The sequence below is a fragment of the Ursus arctos genome, unplaced genomic scaffold (assembly GCF_023065955.2).
Source record: "Ursus arctos isolate Adak ecotype North America unplaced genomic scaffold, UrsArc2.0 scaffold_26, whole genome shotgun sequence".
Lineage (NCBI taxonomy): Eukaryota > Metazoa > Chordata > Mammalia > Carnivora > Ursidae > Ursus > Ursus arctos.
This window is the reverse complement of record NW_026622941.1, coordinates 20206527-20230592: the sequence shown is the minus strand read 5'-3', so window position 1 is coordinate 20230592 and position 24066 is coordinate 20206527. Positions and strand designations below refer to the sequence as shown.

Below are 24066 nucleotides of genomic sequence, written 5' to 3'. Positions count from 1 at the left end.
GCAACTGGACTGTATCTTCAGGGTCCCTCCAAGTCCCCAGGAACGGGTCACTATGATCCTGGAAAGTTTGAGGTTTCTCAATTCCTCTAGACACGCCCCTTTCTTAATGGCTTCTGTCTTTAAATTTTTATTGTACTTAACCCAAATCTCTATTACCACCTACCACACTGTATTCTAATTGAAAGTACTTGTTTCTTTTGAACTGGGAGCATCTCAGGGGGCAGAGCGTTATATTCATCTTTGTACCTTCACTGCCTGGCTGGCACAAAAATGAAATGAAAGCAGCAATTAGAGGATGAAGAATCATTGACATAAAAACAGACATAAAAAAACTTCCTTTCACATCCAAGGTGTTTGCTCTTCCTGAAAGTATTTTAATTAAAACAAACAAACACATACACAACCCAAGTGAAGCTGAATGTTCAAGATGCCTCCCACTGCTTAATCATTCATTCACCAACACTGTATTGTACTAGGCACTGGGCTGGGTGTTAAAAGCCCACGGATGAATGATAACTTTCAGCCTTGGAGTTGCTCAGAGACTGACAGAGAGAACGAACGCATCTTACCCCATTATCTCTCCTGGAGGGCAAAGCCTGTCCTTGAGAGCATACAGATTTGTAGACAAACTTCGGAAGGCAGGCACTAGGCCTCACTGAACTTGTGAGACAGCTAGTAGGAAATCAACGGGGGTTTGCTGAATTAAGGGGGGGGGACGGAATCACTGTACCAAATGAACTTTATAACCAAGGTGGTAAAAATTGAAAATTCGGTTTTATTTTTCAAAACATTCAGAAGCACCAGTACTATGCCAAGGTAACATGCCACCAACATCTTGGCTAAGAACATTGGTCCTCTAAGGTTGACCTGGAATGCAAAATAAAATTTATTTCTATTTGAACTAAATGTATCCAAACGAGAGAAAGAGAGTCCGAAACAGCCAAAGATGGTTAAGTTTTAGAAATAACGGGGCCTGTGTTGAAGTCTGTAAGCCCTGAGAGGCTGCAGAGCAGAGACCGCCTTTGCCATCAGAAGGTGACCTCCTCCGGTGGGGAGGGAGAGAGCGTGTGCACACTAGAGCTCTTGTCCTTGAAGGGGATTGAGCGAGCCGAGGGGAGGGGTAGGCGGCGATTGGGTTTCCAATCACAATAGAGGAAACTAAGAGGCTGCGGAGCGGGTGGGCCCCGCCTCCTCCTCTCTCCTTGCAGATCCTGCGCCGGAGGAGACGCACGCAGCTAACATTGTCTTCTTCGCGCGACTCTTACAGCCGCTTCTCTCTGGTAGGTTTCCACCCAGGCCCCTGAATCCGGGTTCGCGGACACCCGGGTGGGACGTGCAGGGGAGTCTTTGCGTAGCGACACTGGGGAAAGGATCGAGGGACTTCTGCTTTCTGGGGCCTTTAGCCCCGAGCATCCGGACGCGGGCCTTGACTCACCGCTAGGGTTTGGGGCGGCAGGCCGTGCCCTCCGCTGGGGAACCGAAGGAGCGAAGGGGCTGCCACTGAGCCCCAGCCCTTGTCCTCACCGCCACAGAGCTCGCCTCCAGCCTATGCTGTATCAGGGGAGAGACTTGTTGCATTTGTAGCTAAAACCGGGGTTCTGCATGTCCTTGATGGGTTTATGGCGGCCGCATCACCCCCCCCCCCCCCAGTCCCCAGTGCCTGCTGGCCGGACGCCGGACACGTGCTTGAGGAATTGAGGAACTAGGGGCGCGAGAGGGAACCAAGTACCATGTGAGGGCTGTCTGATCTCGAACCTGGGTTTTGGAATCTACTACCACCGTAATGGACAAGTGCCCCTGCTTCTGCGGGGCTGCGGGTAAAGGATGATCTGCAGGTTTGGCCCTGCACTCCAGTTTTCGCCCGGCTACGGATGCAGGCCTTCTTGGAGATAGAGGCCTGTACTTTTCTGGCCTCTTGATGCTTCGGGTGCTTTGTTTACTTGGCCAGCTTTGGATGTTGAGAGTAAGGAAGGTCTGGAATTTTCCCTAGAGACCTTCTCCTGGGAGATAGTGGTGGCTGCCCTCCCTTGTGACCTGCTGCTCTCGGCTGCCCGAGTTGGCAGAGAAAGATGGCCTGTGGGCGGCGAGCGGCCCAGCTGCAGTTAGGGGCCGAGGAGAGCGGGAGAGCTGGCACTTGGTTAGCGGAGGAATTAGATGGCAAACCTGGCTTTTTAAAAGGTTAAAAATCGAGAGGTACTCAGCAAAGAGGGTCTTTGTTCCTGAACTTCAGGCCCTGGTTCTTTGGCTCATTTCTAATGATTCACATCCGCAGGGAAGCGGGGGATCTCCCTCCCTTCCCCCAGGAGGGGGCGCTGGACCGGAGGGGGCTGGAAAGGACCAAGAATCGGAGATTTGGCCTTGTTTTCCAGTCTTTTCGTCTGCAGCCACCACTCAGATCGTGGCACAGTCCCGCATATATAATAGAAAACATTTTCTTCTAATTTCTTCTGTTAAGGAAAAAAAAATTTAAAGCACTTTTCTCCATCAGGATCTGAAAGAAAATATGTACTGGCCTGAGCCTTTACCTGTGGTTTCTGAAGTTTCCAAAATTACTTTAGAAGGTCCGTGCGAACCACTCATCTGTATATAGCGACCATTTCTGGATTTTTGTTTTCCACTGCTTACTGGATTCTATCTGTGAGGATCTTAAACCAGCTGGCGACTAGACTTCATGGAGAAAAAAATACGTAGTTTGTGTCTCTGCTCAGCAAGAGAAGGTGCAGCCTTTCAGTGCTGCTCGGAATGCAGGACGTGTGGGAATTTCTTTGTCAGGCCGTTTGTGGGGGCAGACCAGGCTGCCGATTTTTTTTTTTTCTTTAGCGTTGGTGAGAAGACTGCAGATGTACTCTGCAAAGTAATCTCTAAATTTAGTTCTACAGATGGGGGGGGAGGCGCAGTATTTTTTGGTGGAAAAATAGCTATAGAACAAAACAGTTGGTACACAGTTGTGTCCAAATTCAAGTACTTTATTCCAATTTAAAGCTGTCCCAGCTCTTACTTAACATATACAGCTCCTAAACTAGTAAACTTCTGTTACTTAATCCACTGCAGATGAGAAAGAAAAAGTAGAGTAGAAAGCAGGGTACAGTTTGAAATAGGTACAGTGGCTGTGGATGGGACAGTCTAGCATAAAAAGTAAAGGGAAAACTAGAATAATAATGGTTGACAATTCTAAGTGATACTTGCATGGGAAGAAAGGGCCTAATTTTGACTTGTACCCTCTTTGTATTAGAAGACAGGGCAGTATGTTTTGTGTACTAAATTCCCATGGAATTGTGAAGGTTCTTTCACAATTTCAGTAATGTTTGCCATTTTAGTTATCCAGAAAATGCACCTGATTATCTGATGGCACAGATAAATATGGTGTTACGATATGGAATGGTTTCCAACAGGTTCTCTTTTCTTCCTTTTTTTTTTTTTTTTTTTTTAATGGCTGGAAAGACACTGATTCAAAGGCTGATATTCTCCTAATGTGACTCCCTGAAAGGAAAGTGTATTAAGTGCGTGCCCACCTTCCAGTTAGCTTCCAAGGGGCACTAAATGGAATTTAGAGTAATATTTCTGAAGATTTTGCTTCAACATTCATCACCATTTTCATGTCACTGTATTTATGAAGTATACATTGTATGTCCAGTACACTGTGACAGGTTTTAAGTCAGACTTAAAGTAGAAGAACCGGTTCTTATCTTCAAAGAGTGATAATAACCATGAGTAGTAGAAATTATATTCATAACTGGCTATTAACTCTTTTAGACTGAGCTTAAATATGGGTTAGTACAGGTTTAGTTTGCATAGTTACATATAAGTTCTTGATGAGGGGAATGGAAACAGGTGGGCTAATCTAAATGTAAATATTCATGTCTTTCAGCCAACAAATGAAGAGCCACAAGACAAAATTGTTATAACTTGTTAAATACAAGCACAGAATCCTAGGCTTAAGAACCCAAATTCTAATGCCTTCATGGAAGTTTTTGTTTTAATTAAATTCTCCATTAAATGGGTTACATGGTTCTTTAAAATATATTTTGTGTTGGAGAATATCATTAGGCTCATTTTCAGCTGTGCTGTAGTTCAAAATTGCAACAGTAACATTTTGTGGATTATTCCCATTTGGGTTTTATATGTGGGTGTATGTATAATGTTTTGGTTCTTTTCTTACAGGACACAATGGCAACTCTTAAGGAAAAACTGATTGCACCAGTTGCAGAAGAAGAGGCAGCCATCCCAAACAATAAGATCACTGTAGTGGGTGTTGGACAAGTTGGTATGGCGTGTGCCATCAGCATTCTGGGAAAGGTACATTTCAAGAGCACCAGACATGATAATTTCAGTTTATGTATACAGTCTCTTTAGGCACTTCAGAATTTTATTGTATCTTTAAAAGATTTTGCTTTCCTAAACAATTTTATTTTATTTTACTTTTAAAAAGATTTTATTTATTTATTTATTTATTTATTTATTAGAGAGCACGTGTGCGCGGTCAGGAGTAAGAGAGAGAGAAAGAGCATGCAAGCTGGGGGCAGGGGCAAGGGTAGAGGGAGAAGCAGAAGCAGACTCCCTGCTGAGCAGGGAGCCTAACACAGGGCTCGATCCCAGGACCCGAGATCATGACCTGAGCCGAAGGCAGACGCTTAACCAATCGAGCCACCCAGGCACCCCGTTTCCTGAACAATTTTAAATAAATTATAGACATCATCACACTTCACCGTTTAAGTACATAAGCATGTATTTACTGAGAACACTCTTGCTATATGACCACAATAGAATTACTATAGTTGAGGAAGCTAACATTGATATAATACTATTATCTAATATATAATACTTAGAGTTAAAATTCTCCCAACTGTTTCATAGTTTCTTATATCTGTTTCCACCCCAATCCAAAATCATATCTTTTATATACTTGTGTGCCTTTCATTCTTCTTTAATCTGGAGCTGTTACTCAGCTTTCTTTGTCTCTCCCGTCATTGACATTTTTGTAGAGTGCAAGTCAGTTGATGTAGAATGTCCCTCAATTTATGTTGGTCTGATGTTTCCTTGTAATTAGGTTCAGGTTAAATGTTGGGGTGGGGTTATGACTAGGCAGTGGCATCACATCAGGGGACACGCAGCGTTCAACTTTTTCTTATTCCTGATAGTGCCCAAGACTCCCTGGGTTGAAGTGATGAGTGCAGGATTTCTCCACTGCAAAGGTCTCTTTACCCTCTGTAATTAATAAATAATCTGCACAAGGGCTCTGCGAGGTTGTGGAAATGACCTTCTAAGTCCTTCCGAGTACGTTTCCTAATCGGACATAAATTCTCGCATAATCAGCACAGTTCTCAGCTTTGGGAGATACAGTCCTGATGTCCTGCTGTTAGCACCTTCCACTCTGCAGACTTGTTCCCTGTATACCTCCACAGACTTCCGGCTTGCCTTCTGTATACACCCATGTAGGTCAGGCCGTAGCTTTTTTTAGTCTCCAAGGACTTTGGAGGAAAGAGGCCCTTTATTATTTACCTCACTGAATTGATTCCTTGATCTTTTTGAGGGCTGCCTTAAATGTAGGAACCCTGCCCCCCCCTAAAAAAAAATCGCTGCTTTGCCTTTGGTAGAGGACACTGCCCCTTTGTGCCGTATCTGAAGGCCACCTGAATAACGCCTCACCAAGCATGTTTCTGTTAGCAGAGTTCAGATTCTCAAGGAACAGATTTTAAGTCCTTACTGAGAAGAAGCTATCAGAGAAATCAACTAAAATATGTAGTATACACTGATGGAAGTTTTACTCTTCCGCATTTTTTTTTCTAGCTAGGATCGACTAGGTACTTATTTATAATAGCTGCTTCCCAAATCACAGGGAATTTAAGGAATCATAATTTAGTGCTCACGTTCATGCCAATGAAAATGAAAAATAAGCTTACTTTTTTTTTTTAAACATTCATTGAACGTACACCATGGTGGAAGTGTTTTAATAAAAGCCTTCATTTTAAACAACAACCTCGGAGTGGGAAGTGTTCATATCCTATTTTCAGATGAGGTGGCTGAGGTGTAAAGAGATTAAGCAGCCTGCCCACAGTCACACAGCTGAAGTGGTAGAGCTGTGTTTTTGTTTTTTGTTTTTTAATTTTTTTTTTAAAGTAAACTCTACCCCCAGTGTGGGGCTCGAACTCTCCACCCCGAGATGAGCGTTGTGTGCTCTACCACCTGAGCCAGCGAGGCGCCCGGGTAGAGCTGTGTTCTGAACCCAGGCTCTGAACCCTTAACTATATTGGCTCCAGTTTCTTTTTATTCTAAACGGGTATTTAGGCAGTTAAAAACATCAAGGTATTAGTGAAATACTAGCTAAAGATATTTCTTTTCTCCTGCTAATCTCAGACATTTCAGGAAAGTACATCTGAGTTAGCATGATTCTATAAGGAGTTCCTCTATGGTTTTCACTGTTAACTTAAAATCGTTTTTGGTAAATAAACTTGCGGCTGTACTCATGTTATGTAATACTTTGGCCCAATTCAAGTGCTGGAGAGAAGAGACCCTGCTGCTAACACAGTAGGAATCTTCCAATTTAGATGCCGGGAGGGAATGACTGCCTTGCTCAAAGACCATTTTACTAATTAAAAATATTTAAATCTTATTTTAATGGGTGAAGATTAAAGTGCTTCAAAATTATTATTAATATTTGGGGATTATAAACCCTGTTAGTTTCATAGAAGAAGGAAAATAACAGTGCCCTACTCTGCCGGGGGTTTATATATTACTCCACTTGCTCCTTCCCAAAAGCTGGTGGGATATTGTCATCTATATTTTACTGTTGGAAAGAAACAGACTAGAAAGGTTAAGCCACTTGGTGAAGATCACACAGAGCTAGTAACAGTCTTGGAGCCCATCGCTGGACTGGTATGCTTTACAGGGAGTACACATTGCTTTCTCCCCAGGAAGTGAGCCGAGCTGGGGCATCAGAGAGGTTGAGGGGGACTGGACCTTCACCAGACGTGAGAAGGCAGCTGAGGCCCCTAGTACAATGTCCCATCACTACAAAAACTCAATTTATCCTTCGCTTCTCTTGCCCACTCTCCCCAACCTCATTGCCTTCATATGAACCGTAGTAAGCTTTGATAAAAATGGTGGCTTCTGTGCTTAAACTTGCCAGTGGTTTCACGGGACACATAGACTGTATGTGTACATCAATATATGAGATGTCACGGATGTCCCCCTGCCTGTCTCAGAGCAAGACGGTGCAGTGCACGACTCCAGGGGGCGCCATTCCCATAGTGCCAGCCCCATCTTTACCATCTCTGACTTTATTGTTCCCATCTGCCCTCCTTCAAAATACCTAGCTCATTTCTGCTTAAAACCCCCTTCCTTACATTTTCTTTCACCTGGGATGTTCTACCCTAGACCGTCAGAGTTGACCTCTTCCTCTTTCATATCATGCCTTTGTAGGCAGGCAGTCGCTGACCCTCCAAGTAAACGTCCTTCCCAGGAACTTTAACATCACCCTGCCTTGTGGTCTTTGTAGCGCTGCCGCTGTCAGAAATCGTCTGAAATGGTTCACTTAATTCCTGTGCCCTTTCTGGGACATTCCATGAGAAAAGGGACTTTGCCAAATTTGTTCATTACTATGTACCTAATCAGTAGAATGTCTGGCACACTTAGTAATAAGTATGTGTTACATAAATAAATGCTTCTGCTATTTCTAATAATCTCTTACATTTTGTCAAATTTTGATCATAGCCTTTCCTTTCTCCTGGCTTCTATTGCCAAGTATGACTCCTGCCCTGCTACCCACCACAGGCTCTGCATTTTAGCTGTCAAGAGGGGGCTCATCACGTGGTCAGGGTTTGCAGAGCTTCCATGCAGGGTTATCATACCCCCTTGGGCCTCTGTGTCCAGCTGTCTTTGAGTCTCTGTCCTCACTTAGGTCAACTAGCCATGTTCTTGCAGTACAGGCACAGCCTAAGAAGTTTCTTTGGAGCAGTGTGACTACAGACCGATTGTGAAGTACTTTGTACAAGAATTGTCTTTGCACAAGAATTGACAGATTAATAAAATGGACTGAAAGCCCAGAAAAAGGCCCAAACGGTATTTAATAATACGATTGAAGTGGCATTCCTCACATCACTGAATAAAAGGCGCTTGTCCATTTAGTTCATTATTTGGAAAAAGTTATGCTTTTTCCTCCCACAAAATTTCATGCAGATGAAACACTTGAATATAAAAATGCAACAATCAAATGCTAAGACATCAGTGGCAGTAATTCATTGGCTAAGAAGGTCAGGAGGCAAATAGGGCCACCTCTGGTCCACATAGGACTTTAGATTAAAAGATATTTTTGTTGTGTGTCAAACAAGTGGTCAGGTTCAGCAGTGATGTTCTTGCCTTCTGCCTGACCTCGTTCTTAAGCAGGAAGGACAGCAATTAAGTCTTGCTGTTTACAGCGTAAGTGGATTCACAGGCTTTACAATACAGGTATTCCCTGCTTTTCGAAAGTTCGTGTTCTGCTACTTTGCTTTTACTGGAGACCCCTCATTAGTAGCTATTTTTGCTAACCAAAAGAAATCCCAAGAGTATTTTCCCTTTGACCTCAAAAGGGTAAAAAGCGAAAAGCGGCCAGAGTTTATTTTGTTGTAGAGGCAGCACACATCCCAAGCAGTGAGAGTGGCCCCACCAGACTCCTTCCGCAGGAGTAACTGCACACACTCGGCATCTGGGCATGAGGCTGCAGGAGCTTTGCACTGTGAGAGCATCTGGGCTTTACCTCAGTTTATTTTGTGTATCTGTTAGCAAGATGTGTCTTAAGGTATCGGAGAAGCCTAAGGGAGGGGCACGTGGGTGGCTCAGTCGGTTAAGCATCTGCCTTTGGCTCAGGTCATAACCCCGGGGTCCTGGGATTGAGCCCCGCATAGGGCTTCCTGCTCAGTGGGGAGCCTGCTTCTCCCTCTCCTGCTCCCCCTGCTTGTGCTCTCTCTGTCAGATAAATAAAATCTTAAAAAAAAAGTTAGTTTGCTTTCCTATGATATCAGCAGTGAACATGTGGAATTTGAAATTAAAAACATAATACTATTTAAAATACTATTTAAAAAAGAAAAAAGAAAAGCCTAAGAGAGGTTATTGGGATATGAGCATTATCAGAAATTTCCTGTATAGATTAATGGTAATCGCCGCTTCTGCTTTATGCCATTTCTGCTTACAAAAGGTTTGGTGGGAACATTCTACTTTAGGACAGTGGGGGAAACCTGTGTAGGAATACAGAAGGAGATTTATTTCAGTCAAACAACGGTGCTGACACTTAGTCACACATCTTCTCTGTTGCCTGCCTCCACACTTGGAGGGTATTCAGTCCTGCAGATGCAGCTAAATTCAGTGCTACAGTTATTTTTTTCAAGTGTTGGATCTCTTCCTTCCTTGCCAGCTGAGGGTGCACTTGTCAGCCAATTCTCCACACCCACTGGCTGAAACAAAAGACAGGATCTCAGATCCTGTGACATCCTTTTCCACTTCAGCCCGAAACCGTTTTGCCAGGCCGACTTTAGCTGCACACATGTTATGTGACTAAAATAAAAGTGATATTCCTAGTGCTGGGTACCTTGATGGAACATGATGGCTATTGCTAAGTTATAATGTACTAATTTAGGGTTTAAAAAACACAAGGTTTGTGTGATCTTGTCAGAGGCTGCAGAGGAACCAAACCATTTAAAAAGTATCGGAACATGTTTCTAAATAACACTTGTGAAAGTTCATGCCAGTATTTGCTAGGTGTGGGAATGAGGAAACAGTTGCTAAGTAATCCCCAACTCCCAGAATGGTCATTGCAGAAGTTTGCAAGTCAGTCTGTTGCTTGGAAGAGCGAGCACATTTGGAGGCTCGAGTCTCAGGAACTCACAAGCAAGCCTATTGTAACTCACTTCTTGAGACCAGCAAGCCGCTGGGATTCGAGGTCTGGACAGTGCTCATCCCTTGGCTCCTACAGGGAGCGGGATCTGCTTCGGCTGGCAAACTGAAGTGGGTCAGGTTTTCTTACTGGCTTCTCCCTCTGCTGGTCAGTGCCTTCCAGATACCTCCTGTTACACCCTAGGCTACTATACCTTTTCCTTCAAAGTGCCTTCTGAACCCAATTACCTACCCTTTCCCCATCAACCCTCCTCTCCTATGTAGCTGATCACACTGTCCTTAGGAGAGGTATCCTCATTTTTAAGTGGGTGTCAGTATTGATAATATCCTATTAAGCTAATTATTTTGCTGATAGCCTTAAAAACAGTAAAGGCAAGGACCTGAGTGATATTTCAATGAGAGGGGTAACTACTTTTTATAAATTTTGCAAATTATGGGTTTCCATAAGATAACAGAATTTGAAAGCTGAAAGGTTTGGATGCATCTAGTCTGACAGCCTACTCCCCACCCCTTATTTTTATGAGAAGAGTTCAAGTACTTGCTAAAGAGAGCACTGTACATGACTGATGAAGGGAGAACTCGAGGCTTTGTTTTATCCCCCTCTTCAGGTAGGGATAAAGAGAACATACAAACATAAAACATGGTACATAATAAGACATTTTCTAGAATATGTAAAATTATTACTCTAGATCGAGATTAAATAATTGTTGATTTAGACTTCTATTTTGAATGAGTGGCAGAGGATGACAACTGCAGTAGAAAACAAGAGAGCTCGGAGACTTGGGTTGATCACAGGAGAATCTGCTAGTCCTGGACCCCACCATCCATAAGATACTCCTTCCTTTTCCCCCATCAAGACATGCGAATTGGTTCAGTCCAACCTGAGGACTTCAGGCTTCAGATGGGGCTTCAAATCCTACTATGTGCTCAAACTGTTGGCGGTTTAAACCCAGTCTGACCTCTGAGAAACCCTCCAAACTAGAGGTGATTTCAGGGATGGACGCTGCCCAAGGTTGATTCTGGGTGAATCTTCACCGCCGCTCATTAATGGGAAGACTTGTATATCCTGAGACCACTGTTGAGCTGCTGGTTTCATGAGGAATCTTTGTCTACATACTCTTAAAGTGATTTGTGTCATGCTCATTGAATCCTAGTTGAATACTAGAAGGTGAAATTGAGCAAAATCAGTGTATTAAATATTAATAGTTCATTCAAGACTTTCTCATGCCGTTGCTTATAGAGCACACCTAACTCCATGGTAAAATTCTCAACGTTTTTAGACCCTTGGTGCTTAGCCATTTAAAGGGTCTGCGTTTTGGGGGTGCCTGGGTAGCTCAGTCGGTTGAGCATCTGACTCTTGGTCTCAGCTCGGGTCCTGATGTCAGGGTCATGAGTTCGAGCCCTGTACTGGGCATGGAGACCACTTAAAAAAATAAATAAATAAAGGGTCTCTGTTGGTTATGAGCTGAGGTGCCCTAGAGTAACGTAGGGCACTAACCCCCGTTCTTGTATTTCTAGTCTCTGGCTGACGAACTTGCCCTTGTGGATGTTTTGGAAGATAAACTCAAAGGAGAAATGATGGATCTGCAACATGGGAGCTTATTTCTTCAGACACCTAAAATCGTGGCAGATAAAGGTAGTTACATTTCACGCCCAGAGTGGTCTAATAATAGATGCCCCCGTTCTGATACAAAATTAGTCTTCAGTCCCAACGAGTCTGGGTTAACGGTTTTTCTTTCCTTCTGCCTCCAATTCATCCTTGAGGACAGACGCAAGTATTACCCCTATAAACTTCCCACATGACTTCCACACATTTGACACATAATATTTTAGGAAATTGTATCATAATGCTTTTACATGTGTCTGAGAGCAGGAGTGTTTTAGACCCCCAAAAATATTTGCACAGAGTAATTTGAGTGCTTTGAAGAAACGAAATAAGATTCATGTTCTAGCTGTCTCTGTTCTGGATGGGCCCATTTATGCTCTGATGCTACCAGCATAGCAGGCCTGTGTCTAAAGATAGCAATGTGGACCTCAGAATAATTTCTACTACTACCGGCTGTTATTCATTGAATTATTCGCATTCTGGGTACTGTGAAATTTTTGAATGTCACATTTTACCCCATTTCACAATGAACCTATGAATTGTAGGTCTTCCCCGTAACACTGATAAAAGGTACGAATAACTATTCAAAAGTCACATAGCAGTACAGTTTACTGTGTGACTCACCCATAGCTATTGCGTCTGATGATCACGTCAGGTCATAATGTCTATATTTGGGAAGTGACACATTTCCTTGAGGAAAAAATATTCTTCAGAGAAACTCAATTGCTAAAAGTGAATAGGCTTCCTTAAAATATTGAGTATTAGAAATGAGTTTCTAGCCAAGAACAAACTTCTGTGCCTTCCTTCCCCTTCATGGATTGGATTAACATTACAAGCCTAGAAGGGTCCTCAAGTCCTTTTTTTTTAGTTGGAGGGGTGCCTGCTGGACTTTGGACTCACTGTCAAATTACTAGCAATCGAATATTCTAAAATCAATAGTGTTTTGAATTTATTAGCCAGAAACATAATTTAGGGCCTTCTTTATTTCCTCGGTCCATTCTCTGAGCCAGTTTTATGGTTGGATTATTTCTGTGTAACTCAAAAAGGAAGAAGCCATTTCTCTTGAGAAGAGTGTTGTACTTCAAAACCTTCTAATAGGGAATTCTTGGATACGTAGTTCTTACATAAGTAGTTCTTGTAGTATGTGATGCTTATACAAGTTCTAGAAGCTTATGGATGTTTAGGTTTCTGGAGCATACCATAGATGATATATTTTGATGAAGAATTGTATTTAAAGTACCTTTTCCCCCCTCTCCTTCAAGATTACTCTGTGACTGCCAATTCAAAGATCGTGGTGGTGACTGCCGGAGTCCGCCAGCAGGAGGGAGAGAGCCGGCTCAATCTGGTGCAGAGGAATGTTAATGTCTTCAAATTCATTATTCCGCAGATAGTCAAGTACAGTCCTGATTGTATCATAATTGTGGTTTCCAACCCAGGTATTTTATTAACAAGAATTATCTTAAGGTTTGCTCCTGTGAAGTTAAATGCTTTGGGTGTCTGTTTTATTTTGTTGTTCGGCGTTTAAAGAATCCATTCTAGGATTTACTAGCTGAAGCAATTCTTGTGTCTTCTGTTACTGGCCGCAGAAGAGTGGTGTTTGCAAAACAAATGGCAGAGTCCCTGGGCCAAATGCTTAGAAGTGTGAGAAGAGTTATATATAAAAACAGTTGCAACTGTATGTTTCATCAGTTTGTTGTAGAGCCTACAAGCTTTTTTAATTTTCTAGGAAGATTATCCGGGGATGTGTAATGAAACATTTAAATGTGGCTTCAGTTTGTAAGAAACACTGTAGCACTTTTGATCTTCTGTTAGCCAAAAAGTGTATTCTAGGGGCGTTGAATTTGAGAATAGTTTAAAAGCCGTGAATCAGTCCGGTTTGAAAGATAGAAATAACTGTATCGAAGGACAGATAACATGCTAATGCCAAATACTATAACTGAAAAGTTGCTTTTTTTGCTAAATTGGCATTTGCAGAATAAACATTAAAGCTTCTGGTTAGAAAGAATTGTATTATTTAACCAAAACAGTCAGAATTCACACTCTGTTTCACACTTGCTTGTCTATAATTTGCCACCAAACAGACTGTTATTGGTGAGCATAGTGGATAATTGATAAACTGGTAGAACTGATTGTCTCTGACGCTTCACATAGAGGAAGATTGTGAGTAAGAACCAGGGGGATCCTTATAGTTTGGTTCCCTTATTGGAAGTCAGCAAAGACAGATTATTTTAGTAGTATTCTCTGCAATCCTGGATTGGGGGTTACGAAATAGCTCAGTCTTGTATATAAAACTTCTTGTAAATACATAGTGACAGATAGACTTGGAACAAGAGTGACAAATAGCTGGCACATAGGAAGTTGCCGTGTCCCATGCCTGAGACGCACGTCATTAGCTCATTATACAACTTTCCAGGTATAGCTTCAAAGTCTCAACTCTCCAGGGAGTCACACCCATGGAACCAAAGTTGCCAAGGAAGAGGTTTATGATACCCAGTCCAAAATGACCTTAAAATATCTTAACCAGCGTGGAGACTGCAAGATTAACCTCTTGCCTTTCTTGCGTGTGCATTTTCTCCTTTTGATGGGTTAGCCTGTAAGTGCTGTGATCCTGTCTAGACCAGCGAGTTTTACTCTTTGAAGTCTCAGGGCGTGCCACACCACAATGAAGGTTCTATCTTAGAGGTCCTTTCATTAACGTTTCATTAAATACTGCAAAATGTAAATCTCTTGTATTATCACAGTTGCTTACTGCATAGTATCTTGTGCCCAGGAACATTTATAGTAGTATGCCTCAGTAATTGAGTAACCCATGGCTTTGGGTTATGATGATAATCGTTACCATCATGGAACATTACAATCAGAAGGAACTTATGTGACAATCGGTTCTCCTTACCTCCATTATCTCTGAACGTTGAAAGTATTCACGTCTTTCCGGCTGCATCTCAGACTGGAAAAGTTGGGGAGGAAGAAGCTAGGACACAAGCTAATTGACATAGCAGTTGAAACCAGTTTTGATTTACTCACATATATTATTTCTGAACATTTTAGTGGATATTCTCACGTATGTTACCTGGAAACTAAGTGGACTACCCAAGCACCGTGTGATTGGAAGTGGGTGTAATCTGGATTCTGCTAGATTTCGCTATCTTATGGCTGAAAAACTTGGCATTCATCCCAGCAGCTGCCACGGATGGATTTTGGGAGAACATGGCGACTCAAGTGGTAAAGGAAAAAAACCCCATAATATTCTAATTTGTATTTATGGTATTCTTGTCATTCTGAACTTTTTTAATTTTAATTTTATTTTTGTATTATTTTCACATATATTACAAATAAGCAATTTGGGGGAGAATACTTTGATAGTAGGTAAATATGTATATAGTCCTCATCAATTTTTTGCCTGCTAAGTTTAGTATCCATTGATAATTCTTGATTAAATAAATTATTACTATGATAGCTGTCAGACACAATACTCAGTCATTTCTTCTATATCTATTGTATTCTGCTGTAAAAGAGAGCTTTCTCTTCCCCATTGATGTGCTTATTTATATCAATATGCACTCAGATTTTTAATTTATTCCACAAATGTTCTTTTACCTATCTTTGTAATGCAGAAATTTTCCCGGATTTGGCAAGTAACAGGCTCTTCAGACTTGTTCCTGTGTCTTTTTGACATGTCCCAACATTTTTGAGCCCTTGTCTTTGGAACAATAAAGTTGTGCCATATTGGTGTTATACTTTCCATTTCCCTGCACTAGAAACACCTCTTTCTCCAGTGAGCCCCATTTCCTTCTAAGGGGAATGGTGTTTAGAAACCAAGATCTGGACATAGATGTGCTCGTGCTCCTGGTGTATCTCTGCTTCTAGGTCTTTCCAGGGCACATAGGTATTATGTCCATCATGTTTATGGAAGTGGGAATAAATTCGGGTAACAAAAGTTTTTTCATAACCATATCTGCTATTCTATAGTGTAAAATAAGTCTTGCTTTATATGAGATCTGATTTGGGGGCACCTGGCTGGCTCAGTTGGTAGGGCATCCGTCTGACTCTTGATCTCAGGGTTGTGAGTTAAAGCCCCATATTGGCCATGGAGCCTACTTAAGAAAAAAAATAAATAAATAAAGTAAACGAAATCTGTTTGTTAATAAACCATTAGTAACTATAGATCATTTAAGTAGTAAGAGCCCATTTGGTAAATATCTCGAATTTCTTTAGGAATTTAAATGGAATTGTTGGACATAAATTAATCACCGTAAAAAGACCAACATTAAAGTTATATCGCACTTCTGTTTCTTTTATAACGCTTTGTTTTGAAACAGTTAAGGGGCCCTGGGTGGCTCAGTTGATTAACCATCCGACTCTTCATTTCCGCTCAGGTCATGATCTCAGGGTTATGGGATGGAGCCCCGGGTTGGGCTGTGTCCTCAGCAGGTAGCCTGCTTCTCCCTCTCTCCCTCTGCTCCACCCTCCCCACTCTCCCTCTCTAATAAATAAATAAAGTCTTTAAAAAAAAAAAAGAAACAGTTAAAACACCATTTATTCAAGTTAATGTCTCTCTTTTCATTTAAGTTAATATTTCTGTTCCACGTGCACCTGGCTGGCTCAGTCAGAAGAGCATGTACCTCTTGATCTTGTCCTGAGTTCAAGCCCCATGTTGGGTGTAGAGATTACTAAAAAAATAAACTTTAAAGAAAATTTTTAAAAAATAATATTTCTGATCCAATTTTATGTAAAAACATTTATGAACAATTCTGATTGTATCTTATAACTCTTAAGCTTATTTATTAAATTAAAATACACTGAATAGGGGCGCCTAGGTGGCTCAGTCGTTAAGCATCTGCCTTCTGCTCAGGGCGTGATCCCGGCGTTCTGGGATCGAGCCCCGCATCAGGCTCCTCCGCTGGAAGCCTGCTTCTTCCTCTCCCACTCCCCCTGCTTGTGTTCCCTCTCTCGCTGGCTATCTCTCTCTCTGTCAAATAAATAAATAAAATCTTAAAAAAAAAAATACACTGAATAGGCTAATGGTGTAAAACTCTAATTATCCAGAACACTTCAATATTAGTGATAATCTTCATTTTACTAAATTCACATCTGCCCTATACGCAAGGAGGTATTTCTCCCTAAAAGGTTTAGATGCCAATATTCTTTTGAATTCAGTGAGAGTGTGTAATGTGATTTTAGTAGAGAGTTTGCTATGGTATAAGACTTTGGTCTTACAACCATTGCATTTGCCCTTTTTCATATAATGATGCAAATTTTTTTTTTAGGCACATTGTACCATATCATTCAAGAGTTCCTAATATCCAAGGATTTGTTTGAATTTATGTCCTATATAAAAAACTATCACAATGTCTAGTGTATAGTGAAAGTTCAGTCAATGCTAGTGAATTACAGTTGTACAGTTATTAGAACCACAGATCTGAAGGCGATATTATGTGTCCTCTAATTTAAGGCTTGCATTATAATGAAAAAAGTGAGGCAAAGTAGGCATAGTGGCTAGTGGCTTGTTAAAGATCCTTAGCTAATTAGTGGCACAACTACAACCAGAATCATGTCTTCAGACTCCTGTCCAGTCTTCTGTTCACTCATCACTGTGTCATTTTTTTCCAAAACACCTTTTCCCCTATTTCCACATTGACCTGTATTGCATACATGAAATGAAAGAGAATTAAATCATGCTCAACCCTGGCATGATTATGTAGATTTCATAGTTTCATCAAAAGCCATGAGAGTACCCTAGTTTTCTCAACAATTAGCCTGAATTCTCAAAAGTTGTGGACTTACAAGGGAGTCTTACGTGGCCACAGCCAGCTTTGCCCATAGTAGCTGGTTTCAGCCATACTAGACTTTACCCCATGCTTTTGCTCCTATTTTCTGAGTTTACGGTGCTCTCCTCCAAAGGTCCCTGACGACCATACTAATTTTTCAAGGTCCAGTTCAAATGCCTATTTTTTGGTAGCCTTTTCTGACAGCTCTTTGCCCCTAATTTAAGTAGATTCTTAACTCATGTTTTATTATGCTTTCTCCATACCTCTGTGGTGGTTCATCCTATTGCTTGAGTTTCCTTTGCCTGTTTCTCCCAGCATATTCTGAACTCATCCACAGCACAGAACATGCCCTTACTCATTTCTGTATACCTGCATCTTCAATATATGCTTTTGGCTGGATTAGAAGGTGTTAAGAATAAGTAAGAATGTTCGGATGCATCAGTCCCTCCAAAAGATACGGTTGATGGTAGAGAGCACTTTGCCTCTGGAGGCGTTCTTGGAAGGAAATGTTGGGTACAGTTAACACCAGAAAAATTCACTGTGGTTGTTACGTGGAGTTTGTTTTGAGAGCTAGACCAGACTTGGGGCATGAAAAGAGATAACTGGAGTATATTTGGACCTTACCCTGGAATATTTTTTTTTTAAATTCACTCCAGAAGAAAGGGTTTTATATAAGAAAAATAAGTAGGACTAAAGTTAAAAATTCTCAAATCAAAAGTTTAAGGTAGTCCTGAACTAGAAGCCCTTGTGATTTCACGAGCCTAGAGGGAGGCAAGGAATTTTCATGTTCTCCGTAAATATGACACAACAATTCCGTTTTGCTCCAAAATGGTTGACAGTTAAAATGTCAGCTCTGTGGCTGTTGGAAAGCACATGTCCGCCTTCAGGGGAAAGTAGACTTGGGTCAGTTGTCTTTGGAGCAACTCCAGCGGGTATTCAGTAACTAGCCTCAGAGGTGAAATCGGAACTAAGAATAAGATTTTTAAAAATAGTGTCAGAAATAATATGACATGTTTATCTTTTTTCTCCAGTGGCTGTGTGGAGTGGAGTGAACGTGGCAGGCGTTTCTCTTCAGGAATTGAATCCAGAAATGGGAACAGACAATGACAGTGAAAATTGGAAGGAAGTGCATAAGATGGTGGTGGAAAGGTAAGTGGAAGGGGGCTTAAGGTGATTAATCTTATCGAGATAAAATTGTCAACAATTTCCATGACTGTCTGCTCAGGTAAGCTCTTAATATAGTAAACATGTGGGACTCCTGGGTGGCTCAGTCCGTTATGGGTCTGCCTTCGGTTCAGGTCATGATCTCAGGGTCCTGGGATCGAGCCCCACATTGGGTTCCCTGCTCAGTGGGGAGCCTGCTTCTCCCTCTCCCCAGACTCATGCTCTCTCTCATTCTCTCTCACTCTCTCCCAAATAAATAAATAAAATATTTTAAAAAAATATAGTAAACATGCAGCTGTTCTCTTCTGAAGCTGACAAGACTAACTCTACTGGTCAAACGTACCATGTAAGTCCCCCGTAGGGAAAGCAGATGTTTTTCTGGAGAAGTCCTGTTGTATAGGGAACAGGAGCAAAACATGGAATTAACAAGTGAGAAGGGCTTTCAAATTGCCTCTTATCCATAAATAAGGTTAGAAGCTGGACACTTTTTTAGTCTCATAATTACCTAAAATGAGTACCTGCTGATTGATTGCTAAAAGTGTCACAGCTATGCTGTTTTTACCTTTCCACACCCAACTAAAGATGTCACCCTCTTTTTTCTCTTTTCCTGTTCACTCTTTACTGACCATTCTTTTTTTTTTTTTTTTTAAAGATTTTATTTATTTATGTGACAGAGAGACAGCCAGTGAGAGAGGGAACACAGCAGGGGGAGTGGGAGAGGAAGAAGCAGGCTCATAGCGGAGGAGCCTGATGTGGGGCTCGATCCCATAACGCCAGGATCACGCCCTGAGCCGAAGGCAGACGCTTTAACGACTGCGCTACCCAGGCGCCCCTTTACTGACCATTCTATCCTGTGTCCTTCATGCTTATTTAAATAAGGTGTCATTGTGGAATAAAGAGTATGGGCTTGAATTTAAGTCATGACACTGGCACTTATAGAAGCCGTTTAACTTTTAAGTAGAATCTCAGTTTTGTCCCCTCTAAAGTCATATAGTAATAGAATTATTATAAAAATTGAGTAAAAACACAGACAACACTGGTGAGCAGTCGGTAAACATCAGCTGCTATTTTTTGCAGAGAATTGTTTGAAGACTTTCTCAAACATGGAATTGTTTTGCTTAGTTTAAATGTAATGTGTTTTTTTTTTCCTGGAATTTGGCTTGTGCATGGAGGAAAAGATTGTTTAAAAATGTGAAAGGGTCCTTAGCATTTCATTAACTTAATCTCTTTATTTTACAAATGAGAAAACTAGGACTCAGGTAATGCAATTTGTCCAAGGTCTTCTAGCTAGTGATTGCATTAAATCCCAATTTCCTAAATTCTCATTTTGGTTACTCCTGCTAGCTCTTAGGGACCATGGCCTTTGTGGGTTTCAAGGTGTAAAATTTATGTTCAGAAAATTGCCAGGCCAAGGTATGGTCTTCCCTCTGCTGTTAGGCTAGTTGGTCACCATATTTTAGGTGACAGGGGTTAAGTGGGACCTCAAAATCAAGGTATATTTTGTCCTTAGAATGTGAACGCCCTTTTATTTTCATTGTTTCCTGATTTCATTAATAACTTCGTAAATATTCATGTTAATGAATATGAAGATGGGTTGGAAAAAAGTATATTTTTACCACTGTGACTTTATAATATTCATGCATATAGTAAGCTATTTTGTTTTAAGTTTTACTTATTTATTTTAGAAAGAGAGAATGAGCATGGGAAGGGGTAGAGGGAGAGAGAGAAACTCCAGCAGACTTCTTATTGAGCTCCGAGTCCAAAGCAGGGCTCTATCTCAAGACCCTGAGATCATGACCTGACCTGAAACCAAGAGTTGGACGCTTAACCTACTGCGCCACCCAGAGGCCCCTCAGTAATCATTTTAAATTTATCACAGCATTCATATAGAGCCTGCTGGGTAGTGTTTCCAATTGTAAATGTTTTACATATATGTTAACTCATTTAACAAACTTATAGATACCATTGCTATCCTCATTTTACAAAAGAGGACACTGAGATAAGAAAGTCTTGCTGAAGATTACACAGTTTAACAAGAGAGCAGAAGTCAAACCCAAAGAGTCCAGTTTCAGTAACTATTGAGTCTGATTTCAGTGATCTCTCTTATGACTTTTTTCTTTCCTTAGTGCCTATGAAGTCATCAAGCTAAAAGGATATACTAACTGGGCTATTGGATTAAGTGTGGCTGATCTCATTGAATCCATGTTGAAAAATCTATCCAGGATTCATCCAGTGTCAACAATGGTGAAGGTAAGATAAACCGTTAAAAATATAATTTCTAGTATTCTATTCTGTGAATAGATTTAAAGAAGGACAAGATGGTCTCAGTCTACTTTTTTTCCTGAATCTCAAAGTTCTGTGGAAACTTCTTCTTCTCCCTTGTATGCTGTGGCAAATGAAATATTAACTGAGTCTTTTTTGACACAGTTTCAAAGTAAATATTTGTATAAGTCTAATAGTTTTATTTAAGTTGGGGTATTAATCTGTAGATTGTCTTTGATGCAGTACTTGATAACCTTAGTAAATTTAGTTCAATTTAAAAGCTATGAGACAGGGGCACCTGGGTGGGTCAGTCAGTTAAGTGTCTGTCTTCAGCTCAGGTTATGATCTTGGGGTCCTGGGATCAAGCCCCATTCGGGCTCCCTGCTCAGCTCCCTGTCCCCGCTCCCCCCCACCCCCCGCTCATGAGCATGCTCTCTTGCAAATAAGTAAAATCTTTAAAAGAAAAAGCTACGAAACAAGTAGAAATTCTTTTTTTTTCCAATAAAATTAAGATTGTATTAAAACATTGTATAAGATAACTGATTTTCCATAAGTCAATGGCAGCGGTGAAAATGTAAGGGGAAAATGGAGTAGATTAAAAGAAACATGCAAAAGAGAAAGATACAGAAGTATTTGGTGGTAAAATGTGGTGTCAGGTGTTTTTGGTTTCATTATTTTAAATAATATAATGGGATGCCTGGGTGGCTTAGTCAAGTGTCTGCCTTTGGCTCAGGTCATGATCCCAGGACCCTGGCATCAAGCCCCATGTCCAGGTCTCTGTTCAGCGGGGAGCCTGTTTCTCCCTCTCCTTCCTGCTGCTCTGCCTGCTTGTGCTCTCTCTCTCTCTCTCTCAAATAAATGAATAAAATCTTAAAAAAAAATACTATAGCAAAAAATAAGTATGGCAAAAATTGGATAACTGCTCAGTCTTGGAGTGCATATTTAGAATTTATTTATCTCTACTTTGGTTTATGTACAAAAATTTTGGAATTGAAAGTTTAAAAAATAGGGGTGCCTGGCTTGCTCAGGCAGAAGAATATGTGACTGTTGATCTCAGGGTCCTGAGCTCAAGCCCCACATTTGTTATAGAGATTACTAAAAATAAATATACTTTTTAAAAAAGGTTTGAAAAATATATTAATATAATTAAATAACCCAATTAGTTGTATAGTTAAAGTGACCCTGTGAATAAATTAATTACTTTATAGAAACTGGTAAAGTGTTTTGGAAATTATACTATTTTTTAGCAACTCTTGGATGTTACAGAAATCTTGCCTTTAGTGGCTTCCAACTACTTACTCTGGACTTGTTGGACAACCACCACCTGAAAATCCCTCCTAAACTAAAGAATTTTTTGAAATTTAGTATTTCATGAAAAGCAGCCCATTAAAAAACGCATTGGAATGCAATTTAATTTGGAGACTTAGTTTTATTTAAGTATATCTAAGCGGGGAGAGTTGTGTAAATAAGTTCAGTAAAAAACTTACTACTTTCTTATAAATTTCTAGTTTGTCATAATGTATATTTGTATATTCTGTGTATAAAATCAAATTCAGAATATAAGTATTTGGGAAATATGGGCCTGTAAGTGTTGAAAATTAAAGAATGAGTTTGTGCTTACTATATTTCCTACATGTCTTTCTGTTTAAACATGGGTTCTGTGATCATTCTTATCTATGATTTCATTTCTTTTTTTTTTAAAGATTTTATTTATTTGAGAGAAATCACTAGCTGGAGGGGGTGGGGAGGAGCAGAGAGAGAAGCAGGCTCCCCGCTAAGCAAGGAGCCCGAGTCGGGGCTTGATCTCAGGACCCTGGGATCATGACCTGAGCCAAAGGTAGACTCTTAACCGACTGAGCCACCCAGGCGCCCCTATGATTTCATTTCTTAAACTAATTGTTTCTCTTGCTCTGTCAGGGGATGTATGGCATTGAGAATGAAGTCTTCCTGAGCCTTCCGTGTATCCTGAATGCTCGGGGCTTGACCAGTGTGATCAACCAGAAGCTGAAGGATGATGAGGTTGCCCAGCTCAAGAAAAGTGCAGATACCTTGTGGGACATCCAGAAAGACCTAAAAGATCTCTGACTTCTGGCTTCTAGGCTGTAGAAATTTAAAACTACAGTGTGATTAACTGTGAGCCTTTAGTTTTTCATCCATATACATGGATCACAGTTTGCTTTTATCTTCCTAAATATGTGAATCTGGGCTCACAGAATCAAAGCCCATGCTTGGCATAATGCTTGCAATATGAGCCCTTGAACAAATAAAACTAACTATTGTAGTGTGCTTCTATTTCTGGGACTCTTCCTTTAGTGTCTTCTCAAAGATTTCAGTCATTGTTTCAAATAATTCTGCCCCCTCGTAAAATGCCCTGAATTCTATGTTCCGTTTTCTATATTTGTCCCCCAAATAGCACAAATATTCTTTGTCACGACATATGCCATGATTTTGTTATTGCTGTTCTGAGAATATGATTACCCTTTTATTTTTAAAGACGTAATTTTTTTAGAGCAATTTTAGGTTTACAACCCAATCGAAAGGAAGGTACAGTGATTCCCCATACACCGCTTGCCCCCACACCTGATGGTTTCAATGTCAGCCACCAGATGGTACATTTGTTAAAATCCATGAAACAACATTATCATCCAAAGTCCATAGTTTATGTCAGGGTTCACTCTTGGTGATATACATTCCATGGCTTTGAACAACTGTATAGTCACGTGTTTCCCTCATTCTAATGTACAGAGTAGTTCACTCCCTTAAAAATTCCGTGGTTTCCGTTTTGAGGCTGCAACTGAAGATAGAACTGGAGGCGATGGATGGCATTTACAAGGAAGTCCATTTTAATTCTTGAAAAGGAAGAACCTCTAAAACAGGTTTTCTGCAATTGGAATTAACACTGTTGGAGTTAGTTCCTCTTGATAATGAAGAAAAATAAAAGTTGGGGCTGAATTATCCAGATCCAGGTTACTGGGACACAGCATAATGTGGGAGTTAAGAGGGAAAGTTAAGGCAGACTCCCTTTAACAAAGAGTTTCCAACTTACATATAATATTTAAGGGTCAGTTTAGGTAGGGTTGAAAGTATGGGAATTGTCAGATAACCCCGGGTCTCAGTGCAGGTTCAATCACTGATTAACTGATGGGGGGCAAGTTACCTACTTGGCCATTCCCAAGCCTCAGATTCCTTACCTATGGAGCAGGGGTAACTATGGTACCTCTTCGATGAGTGCTGTGTAAATTAAATGAGAAAACAAAACTCTTAGCACAGGCTTAGTTGTAATAGTAACAGATAGTGCTTACCGTTTCAGGCTTTACATACTATTAGCTCATTTAAATCACTCTATCTTAAGAGGTTGTGTTTGTCAACCTTGACGCTATTGGCGTTTGGGGCTGAAGG

The 24066-nt window shown here is 40.8% G+C and overlaps 1 protein-coding gene across 1 annotated transcript; it reads left to right on the top strand.

The window, feature by feature from the left end:
- The first annotated feature begins 1030 nt into the window (after window positions 1-1030).
- On the top strand, window positions 1031-22959 carry LDHB (lactate dehydrogenase B). Its single transcript, XM_026502297.4, has 8 exons — window positions 1031-1280; window positions 4162-4296; window positions 11386-11503; window positions 12736-12909; window positions 14522-14695; window positions 18273-18390; window positions 20532-20655; window positions 22585-22959. Exons 2-8 carry the CDS (start codon window positions 4168-4170, stop codon window positions 22750-22752), a joined length of 1005 nt encoding a protein of 334 aa, XP_026358082.1. The 5' UTR covers window positions 1031-1280; window positions 4162-4167; the 3' UTR covers window positions 22753-22959.
- The last annotated feature ends 1107 nt before the right edge of the window (window positions 22960-24066 follow it).